Raw genomic sequence first — 9824 nt, 5'->3', positions numbered from 1 at the left:
GTTCAATTGCTAACAAAATTTGACAATTTTTTGCAGGTTTCTATGGGATTTTTTAATTCATAATTGTTCTTCTTATTTTATATTATTTATGGATTATATTTAAAATTTTTATCACATTTTGTTTTCAGGTTTCTATGGGATTGTGATACCTATGAGATTTTTATCACATTCTTAATACATCACTATTTTCTGTATATTTTTCTTACATTTGTTTTTTATTAGTTAACTTTTATTAAAAACATACTAATGATGTTGATTTTTTTAATTTAGTTAACATTCATTTGTTTTATTCTTATATACTTTTGTGACTTTTTTAGTTTTTATTTCAGTTTTATATTGAATTTAGTTCACATAGTTTATGTGTACATAATTTATCTTTTAAAACATAATTTTTATTTTAAAAATTAAGCGACAAAGAGCCTAATTAAACCGATCCAAAAAAACAAACCGAACCGAATATAAACTAAACTGGAAATAAACCACATCGAACCAGATTAAATATGGTTTACTTCAGTTGAAAAAAATATATTAAAATCGAACTAAACAAACCAACCGAACCGAAAAAGTAATGAATTCCACCCCTACTGCATCTTGGAGATTTGCGCAAATCATGTTTCAGCATTGAAACTCTCACTTGTTCCACCTTCTCCTACATTTGAACTCAATCGATATTATACAATATTTTTATACCCGCACAGGGTCGGTCACCTAGTACTATTTTAAATTTACAAAAATAAAAATATACAATTGTGTACGTATGCATGAAAGGTAAAAAAAAAGATTTTACGTACGGATCTGATTAGTTCGAGGTTAAGTTCGTCTGGTCGGAGAAGCATGTCGGCGCTTGGGTTCCGGTAAAACATAAACTCACGGTCACCGTCTGAACGCAACGTGACGAAAGCGAGTGCGGTTCTTGCTCCCTCGTCGAAGGTGACCCCCTTATCATCAACGCCGTTCTCCCTCAAGATTCCAGCAAGCATGTGACCGAACTCATCACCACCTAGCTTACCAACGAAGGCGGAGCGACCTCCGAGACGAGTGACTGCAATGGCGACGTTGGCCGGAGCACCGCCGGGAGCTTTGAGAAAGCCTGGGGATTCAGCGAGGGAGACGCCGGATTCGGTGGGGACGAAGTCAATGAGCATCTCGCCGAAGCTCACGATGAGGCCTTTCTCTCTGGTGGAAGACATTTGAACAAGATCGGAGAATGAAAGCAATAGAGAGGATGAGAAAGTGAATGAATCTTAGAGTAGTTTATATAAGAGAGTGAAGACATTACATTGATCTGGTAAAAGAATAGTCAAAAAGATAATCATATCGTTATAGAAATATTTTTTCAAACGTTTGAATATATAGGTTTATAGAGGTATATTAAACTCATATTTCTTAACACTTCTGCAAAAAAATATTTATTTTTTTCATTTTCCCCCATATTTGTAGTTGATACAGCTTTTATGGTTCAGAGGACCGTATGTGTTTTCGCCTTTTAAGAAAATAAGATAACGTGTGACTGACTACGTAAGGATTGCATTTTGAATAATTTAAATTCTATATATATATATATATATACAGTATATATCTTTCAAGGTTCAGCGAATTCAACGTTTTTTTTGATAAAAAGGGTTAAACCCGGGTCACTATTGGAACCAGACCTAACCTCTGGGGGAATCGCAAGCCCGCGGATGGACTTCTTCTCCTGGGCATTCAAATGGGTCCTAAAGCATGGACCCATATCCGCGTTAGGTGAACAGAACAATGTGACTTAGTTTCGCATAGCAGGAGAATCGAACCTGATTGGCGTCCCAGACCTGTCCACTGCCACTTGACCACAAGGCCCGTTCGAATTCAACGTTTGTATATGGTTATGATAAATATTCATATCTGGTTATTCATGGATATTAAAAAAAAATCTACATTAATGGATAAGAACCGAACAATTAAAAATCTACTCACAATGAGTCACACACACTCTTTTACATAACGTATGCATGCATATGCATAAGGCTTTTCTAAAATTTATGATTTTTTTTGTTTGTTTGGAAAGCTGCCAACTTGATAATAAGCACTTTACAACAATCAAATAATCTCTAAAATTGGGTTTTCATATTTTGTAGCCTTGATTAACACAAAATATAGGAAAACAAAATATTATGCTAGCTTCTTTATAAAATACACACAGAGAAACTTGCTAAAAGTACTCCTAATCAAAGCTTCTTTGTGATACGTTTTTTTTTCAAATGATTCTTCTTGTAATATCTATTATATCTTCTAGTTATAGTTGCAGACTTGACGTATCAAATATTCTAGTTATAGATGCAAACTAGACACGTACAAAAACCATTAAAACATCATCTTCACAGAGCACAAGCCAATGAAAAAGGAAGAGAAGAAACAAAAAAAGAAAAACCATAGAACCATGACTGTTATTCATTTGAGTTCTCTGGCAATTTCCCGATCTGACTCAGGCAAAACTGTTACATCCGAATCAGCTGCATTTATGTGCTGGTTTGGTTTGGGTGGTGCTTGTTCTTGGTTCATCATAGACTCCATGTCATGCATCCTTGTGCGGACAACACTAGCCACCAATACTGCAAACAAGTACAAGATTGGTCAAAAAATTGTTACATGGAGAACATGTATACATATCATCTAATTAATGATCTATCCATAGAGAGCATATGAAGACAGGAGGGTCATACTAGCAGCAGTGCCGAGAGTCCAGACCCAGAGGATCTTCAAGCCAGGACTCTTTTCTCTTCCCATTTTTAAGCACTGCATTACACCATTCATTCCGGTTTCTTAGTAGTGATAACAACTAAACCCAACTAAACTTTACTATAAGTGATCAGAATCTCCTATGAAAATTGACAAGTTCCTGAACTGAACCAAAACAAGAACAATCATTCATATCTAGCTGGGGGAGTGTTTGGTGATTCCCTCTTAGAAGATTTCGATCTAAACTAGTCAGAACACGGTTGATAAGACATCAGATTTCAACTCGGTTATTGGAAAGAATACAATTTAAAGATTCTAGAAACAAGATCAATGTGGAATAAGCTCAAACGTGATTACAACAAATTTGAAAAAAACTGCATCAACGAATCCCCACAAAAACTTATACATAATAAAAAATAATCAAAAAACTGATTGCTAATTTCGTGAGCTCCGAAAATGAGAAACTGATTGGGTTTGAGTAAATCTACATCCGCAAAATGTAGTTCCCTAAACATATAACAGACCAAGAGAAAAATAAATAAACGGAAAACGATACCTCTATACGATTCAAAGACCCAGAGAAGTTGAAAGCGATGGGAATTTTCCAGGAAGTCAGAGCAAGAGTCAAAAATGTAAAAGCGAAAGACTCGAGAGCTAAGAATAAAGGTGGTTAGCGTCTAACCGGATGATTAAACCCGGTTTAGTATTACTTAATACGCGAAACCAAACTAAACCACTTTACATTTGAGGGCCCTGGGTATGTGCCGAAATAGTTTTTTTCTTTTTCTTACATTCTTAATATGATAGCCCAACAAAGTGGGCGTTGTATCAATTTTTGTTATTGTTGTGATGCTCTTGATATTGATTCTTTGATCCAGTTACACATTTTATTACGAGTAACATATTCCGGAAGAAACAACAGAGAAACTACGTTATGATTACAACATCATTTGTTTTTTTCTTTTTTTTTCTCTTGTGTTTTTCATTCCTAAAACAATATAATTAAATCAAGAAGAAGAAATAAACACAATTAATGAAAAGAAAAACATTAGCCCAGAGCGCTAAAACCACCACCTTTCATCATTTGTCTAAACTCCTTGAAGTTAACTCTACCATCACCATCCCCATCCACTTGCTTAATCATCTTCTTACAATCATCCAACGTCTTACCTTGCTTGAGCCCCAAGGACGACAAAACCGCCTTCAACTCATCCACCGTTATAAACCCATCTCCGTTTTGATCAAACACATTGAACGCTTCCTTCATATCCTCTTCTTCTTCGTCCTCCCCCTCCATGATCGTCTTGTAAAGCTCCTTAAACTCGTCTATGTCCACACACCCGTCGCCGTTCACGTCTATCTTCTCGATCATCTGAGTCAGCTCCTTGTCGGGGATGTAGATCCCGAGGGTCCGCAGCGTCTCGCTCAGCTCTTTATTCGTGATGGAACCGTCACCGTTCTTGTCGAACATTTGGAACACGCGTTTTAGCTCTGTTGGATCCATCTCTTTATAATGTTTTGTAGAATTTCGTGTGGAACAAGAAAGGAGGATGGTGAAGGCTCCGAGAAGTTGAGAAAGGGTTTCCAGGAAGATCTTTTCACCCTTTCATGGCTTCTTGGAGATCGAAAAGAGAAGACAATTCAGAAATCTAGGAGCAAGTTTAAAAAGTCAGAGAGATGCAAAGAGATGTATTAGTAAGCCAAAATTAGGAGAGGATTTGTCCTTTTGGTTGATATTATTATTGGTTGAGAGAAAATGTTGGAGGGTTTTTTAATGGATGTAACTCTCTTACATTCTGAATCAAATACATCATAGTTTTGATTTTATATTGGGAACTAATCAATATATTTGATTGGATTTTACCAGACAATCAAAGCAAGGAAAATACGGGGTTCAACTTTCAAATAATATAGTAATCTAATAGATTTGTGTATTTTTCTAATAATTTTATCACTCTTTAACCGTTTTTCTAATATATCTCCAAAATGTGTATTTTCTTATATCCAGAGTGGGTTGGTCTATCATCACTCACACCCTCTGCCTTGAGATGAACCAGAACAGAAAACCCGATGTGACTGACGGATTTTGCCACTGCAAAGATTTGTGGGAGAAGTTTAATCTCCAGAGCTTGACGATGGGCAACACCAAAAGGCTGACCATCATCACTACTCCATGAGGTAAATACTCGTCATCTTCGAAACCAGTCTGAACCGGGAAAAAGCTAAAATCCAATTGAGGTGAACCACTAAAACTTTTGGTTAAAAGAAAGTATCAAGAAATATTTTGTTTTGATTTAAAGAATAAAAAAAAACCGATCTACATGGAAATAAGCTGCATAGGATTTTCAGTTAGATATGTTTCAATTTTGTTATTTTATTTGGGGGGTGGGGGAACGTAAAAAAAATATTTTAAAACCATGAAGCAAAAATAGAAAAAGTGCCCACACGCAGGATCGAACTACGGACCTTCAGTTTACAAGACTGACGCTCTACCACTGAGCTATACGGGCTTTGCTCTCTAATTCGATAAACGGTTTTCACGATCTCTCGTAGGATGCGGTATTTTATTGATATGAGCCAATACGTGAGGCCCAATAGTCGTATCTTCAAAATTAAGACCGGCCCGTATCAAATAAGCTCTCTGTCTGCCTTATCCAGATGTTACAAAGGGTATTTAAGTAAGTTTCTCAGACTGTAAAAACTTTCCGACATTAATGGCGGAAAGACAGAGAGAAGAGGGAAGCTTAAAAGAAAAAATCGGTTTTGTAATAATGAAAATGAAAAGACGAGAGAAGAGGCGAAGCCACCTCCGAGCGGGATTAAGATTTTCCTTCGCCCCTCCGAGCTGCCCTCTCTCTCTCTCGGCTCTTCTGGCATCCCAATTCAAAAATTTGACTCCTCATTTCGCTGGGGGAGTCTCAGGGTTGCGATCTCAGGGGGGAGCTTACACAGTGTATTAGGGTTGCTGCTGGGGGTACGATACAATTCTCTCGAACAACGTTTCTTTCTTTTGTGGCATTGTTCTTTCTTTTGGTTTTCTAGTTTTTTTTTTTTAACTCAAAAGGGAATTTGCAATTAAGGGAAGAAGAAGAGGAAGACAAAATGGGGGTTATGTCGAGACGGGTCTTGCCCGCCTGTGGCAATATATGTTTCTTCTGTTGTCCTTCCTTGAGGGTTAGGTCTAGGCATCCCGTTAAACGCTACAAGCAAATGCTCGCCGATATTTTCCCTCGTAATCAGGTCTCTACTCTTTTTTTTTTTTAAATATCAATCAATTAATCTTTGTTAAAGTTTCAATTTTTTTGTTGTACTAGTGAAGATCATTTAGATTCTTAAGTGTATTTTTTTTCTCTTCTTTTCGTTTATTTTCAGTGACTATTTAGAGGGATATACTTGAAATTCTGAATGGATATACCTATGTTTCTCACATCACTCTTTTCTGTTTAGTAATTATTTCAGTATTAGCAATATCATTTTTTTTTACTTAAAAGTTCTGAATGAATATACACGTGTTTCTCACATCACTCTTTCGAAATTTTAATTGGGGTTTTCAAAGTTTCAACATTTTTTTTTTCCTTTCCATGTTGTGATTGGCAGGATGCTGAGCCAAATGATAGAAAAATAGGCAAGCTTTGTGAGTATGCGTCAAGGAATCCTTTACGAATCCCAAAGGTGTTTTGCTTCTTTTTTTTTGCTTTTTAATCTCTTCTTCCCTATTCTGTAGTTTCTTGGCTGTACTTCTCTCAATTTTTAGTCTCATGTGCTGCAATCTTCACTTTTGAGTCTTTGACAGATTACAGAGTACCTTGAGCGCAAATGTTACAGAGAATTGCGAAATGGGAATATCGGATCAGTTAAAGTCGTCTTGTGCATTTACAAGAAACTGCTTTCATCGTGTAAGGAGCAGATGTAAGTAGTTTTCATTTTCTTCATGAATAAAACGTGGTTTGTTATGGCATATTCTGGTTACTTAAAGATCTAGTTTATCATCTCTCTTGTAGGCCTTTGTTTTCGTGTAGTTTGCTAAGCATTGTCCGAGCTCTTTTGGAGCAAACAAAAGATGTAGAAGTGCAGATCTTGGGTTGCATTACCCTTGTTGACTTTATAAGCTTACAGGTACATTTTGAGCTACTTCTCCAGCATGCACTACATAAATTTTATTGCTTTGCTCGGCAAGTATTCCTAATAGATTTTGCTCTCTGTTCAATGGGCATGGTAACACAATTGTCTAAACGCAGACTGAAAATTCACATATGTTCAACTTAGAAGGTCTAATCTCCAAACTTTGTCAACTTGCTCAAGAAATGGGGGATGATGAAAGACTGCTCAGATTACGGTCCGCAGGAATGCAGGCTTTGGCAATCATGGTGATAGCAAATATGTCCTTTAGTTATACAATTCTCACACATAAAACATATTCTATGAAAATGGATATGTGCAACATTGTTACTAACCAATACTTATTGCTAGGTATCTTTCATTGGTGAGCATTCCCAACTATCAATGGACTTGGATATGGTACGTCATCGGTTACTTTTAACTTCTGTCCGTCTATTACATCTTCTGCTGGTGCGTTGTAGTTATATTATGAACCTTTTTTCCATCTTAAACTAGATTATTTCTGTGATTCTGGAGAATTATATGGACTTAGAGAATGGCCAAGAAGATACCAACGAACTTGGTGAGATTTCAGAAACTAAGGCTCCTAACATGAGGAAACATGTTTCGTTCAAACTTAATCCTGTGACTGATTATAACTTGGAAAACATGTAAGGCTTCTCAGAACTGTATTGTCACTTGTTTTTTTTCACTGGAAATGCATCATGTATTTGTATTCGTTAAATCCATCCAGGGATAATTCGAGGATCCCTTCGTACTGGTCTATGGTTTGCCTCTGCAATATAGCCAAATTAGCAAAGGAGACTACAACTGTTCGTCGGGTTCTGGAACCGCTTTTGAATGCTTTTGACAGTGGGGATTACTGGTCTCCACAGAAGAGCGTCGCTTCTTCTGTTCTACTGTTTCTGCAGTCTCGTCTGGAAGAATCAGGTCAGAGATGATATTTATAAGTTGCTATCTTTCCGGATTTTAATTCGTCTAACTAACGAAGTACTTAAGCAGGAGAGAACTGTCATGTGTTGGTGTCTTCTTTGATCAAGCACTTGGATCACAAGAATGTGATCAAGCAACAGAGTATTCAAGTCAACATGGTTAACATAGCCACATGCCTTGTCCTGCATGCTAAGCAGCGGGCTTCAAGCGCGATGACTGGTGTAATAGCTGAGTTGATTAAGCACTTGCGGAAATGCCTGCAAAACGCAGCCGAATCAGATCTGTCTGCTGATGAGACGAAGCAGAACTCTGAGCTTCAGCATGCGTTAGAAAATTGCATTGCAGAGCTCTCAAATAAGGTTAGTTGGACTGTTTTCTCTTCTTTAGAGTTTTTTTTTCTGTTGTTTTGATCCGATTCTTGTTTTGCTTTAAGGTTGGGAATGCAGGGCCCATTCTTGATATGTTGGCGGTTGTTCTTGAGACGATATCCACTAATGTACTCGTTGCTAGGACCACAGCATCAGCCATCCTCCGTGCTGCACATATAGTATCAGTGGTCCCAAATGTTACTTACCACAAGAAAGTACGTGAGATTTTTCTTTTTACTGCAACTTTTGTTTTTGTTTTTATCTGTATTGCAGTAACTATTCTGTTCTAACGGATTTACTATGGTCTGTCGTCCCCAGGTGTTTCCAGATGCCTTGTTTCACCAATTGCTCCTTGCGATGTCACACGCAGATTCTGAAACTAGAGTTGTGGCACACAATGTAATCTCCGTCCTGCTTCTTGGAACTCTTTGTTTGCCTTGGTCTGACAAACATAAGGAAGGCTCGGATGCTGTTTCTGAGACATTGTCTGTCGATACACGACATACAAGTCTTAGTTGTCAGTATTTGAGTAGCTTAGAGGAGGTAGATGGTGGTATAACGGTATGAAGTTTCTAAAACTGTGTTCCTTTGGGCACCCCAGCCTCTGATATTAATTGGCACTTATTTTTTATTGTATTTGATAGTGGGCTGACTACAGTGTGATTTCGTGCTTTTACAGTCGTTATGTTCACTCCGACTCAGTAGTAATCAAGTGAATATGCTCCTTTCATCTATATGGATCCAAGCAACTTCTACCGTGAATACCCCTACGAATTTTGAGGCTATGGCCAGCACGTATAGTACCATTATTTTGTTTTCACTAGCAAAGGTTAGTCGAAGCAAGTATCTTATGCTAAATTGAAAAGGACCTTACAGCTTTCTATTGTAGTCTTTCAAGATTCAAAATGAATTTACAACAATGTGTTTTTTTGTAAAATTATATCCGATTTGGTGATTGCAAATGGCAGAGATCAAAGCACATGGCTCTGGTCTGGTGTTTTCAGCTAGCATTCTCTCTTCGAAATCTCTCATTGAATCAAAATGGTAAGTTCAAGACTGTGATTAATGCTTTTGCCGTCCATTTAGAAATTTACCTACTTTGCTGTCTTTGATATAGTGCAACTCTGATATGTATTTCTCGTAGGTTTGCAGCTCTCTCGTAGAAGATCAATCTTCACGTTTGCATCATACTTGCTCATTTTTAGTGCCAAGATCTCCAATATACCTGAGCTAATTCCAATAGTCAAAGAATCTTTAACTGCCCAAATGGTGAGCCTTCGTTAAGTAAATTTTATTATCTGTTTGTTTTCCTTTTCCCAAATCTCTGTCTTTTGGATGCTCAGCTGTCTTCTAATCCGTCATGTCCTGAATAGGTTGATCCTTGTCTTGTGCTGGAAGGAGATATCAGACTGCGTGCTGTGTGTTCTGGATTTCCACAGGAAGAAGTTGCAGCTTTTGGATCTGAGAAAGATGATAGTGCTGCTGCTCTCAACTCGTCAGTGATTGTCACAAATGATAGTCGCCTCAAGGATATCGTTATCACTCATTTTACATCGAAATTTCAGACATTATCCGAGGTACTAATAAAATGGTGTAATCCATTCATATTTTCCAAATCAGCAGATAAAAGCTGTTTTTGAGTATAGAGAAACCATGAGTTTAGCTCCTGGTCTTTTAGCAGTGAAGATA

At 37.3% G+C, this 9824-nt stretch overlaps 4 protein-coding genes and 1 non-coding gene across 5 annotated transcripts; 1 reads left to right on the top strand and 4 right to left on the bottom strand.

Annotated features, from left to right (window-relative positions):
• Positions 1-791: 791 nt before the first annotated feature.
• On the bottom strand, positions 792-1190 carry LOC130506905 (probable fructokinase-1; the record flags this gene model as incomplete). Its single annotated transcript, XM_057001599.1, has 1 exon — positions 792-1190. A coding segment is annotated over exon 1 (399 nt), but the record flags the coding sequence as incomplete, so codon positions are not given.
• A 1102-nt stretch (positions 1191-2292) lies between these two features.
• On the bottom strand, positions 2293-3369 carry LOC130506902 (uncharacterized). Its single transcript, XM_057001596.1, has 3 exons — positions 3272-3369; positions 2700-2772; positions 2293-2588 (listed from the first exon to the last, which is right to left on the bottom strand). Exons 2-3 carry the CDS (start codon positions 2761-2763, stop codon positions 2428-2430), a joined length of 225 nt encoding a protein of 74 aa, XP_056857576.1. The 5' UTR covers positions 2764-2772; positions 3272-3369; the 3' UTR covers positions 2293-2427.
• A 394-nt stretch (positions 3370-3763) lies between these two features.
• On the bottom strand, positions 3764-4338 carry LOC130506903 (calmodulin-like protein 7). Its single transcript, XM_057001597.1, has one exon. It carries the CDS (start codon positions 4217-4219, stop codon positions 3764-3766), a length of 456 nt encoding a protein of 151 aa, XP_056857577.1. The 5' UTR covers positions 4220-4338.
• An 815-nt stretch (positions 4339-5153) lies between these two features.
• TRNAT-UGU (transfer RNA threonine (anticodon UGU)) lies at positions 5154-5225 on the bottom strand. Its single transcript has one exon. It is a non-coding gene; the product is annotated as a tRNA-Thr (tRNA).
• A 196-nt stretch (positions 5226-5421) lies between these two features.
• LOC130506904 (protein SEMI-ROLLED LEAF 2-like) lies at positions 5422-9712 on the top strand (the record flags this gene model as incomplete). Its single annotated transcript, XM_057001598.1, has 16 exons — positions 5422-5689; positions 5796-5955; positions 6313-6387; positions 6509-6624; positions 6717-6831; positions 6954-7082; positions 7186-7233; positions 7330-7484; positions 7568-7764; positions 7837-8126; positions 8201-8350; positions 8454-8696; positions 8815-8964; positions 9104-9179; positions 9280-9404; positions 9509-9712. Coding segments are annotated over exons 2-16 (2211 nt in total), but the record flags the coding sequence as incomplete, so codon positions are not given.
• Positions 9713-9824: the final 112 nt, after the last annotated feature.

The sequence above is a fragment of the Raphanus sativus genome, unplaced genomic scaffold, assembly GCF_000801105.2.
Source record: "Raphanus sativus cultivar WK10039 unplaced genomic scaffold, ASM80110v3 Scaffold3774, whole genome shotgun sequence".
Classification (NCBI taxonomy): Eukaryota; Viridiplantae; Streptophyta; class Magnoliopsida; order Brassicales; family Brassicaceae; genus Raphanus; species Raphanus sativus.
Note: the sequence above shows the minus strand (reverse complement) of the source record. Positions and strands in the feature narration are given on the sequence as shown.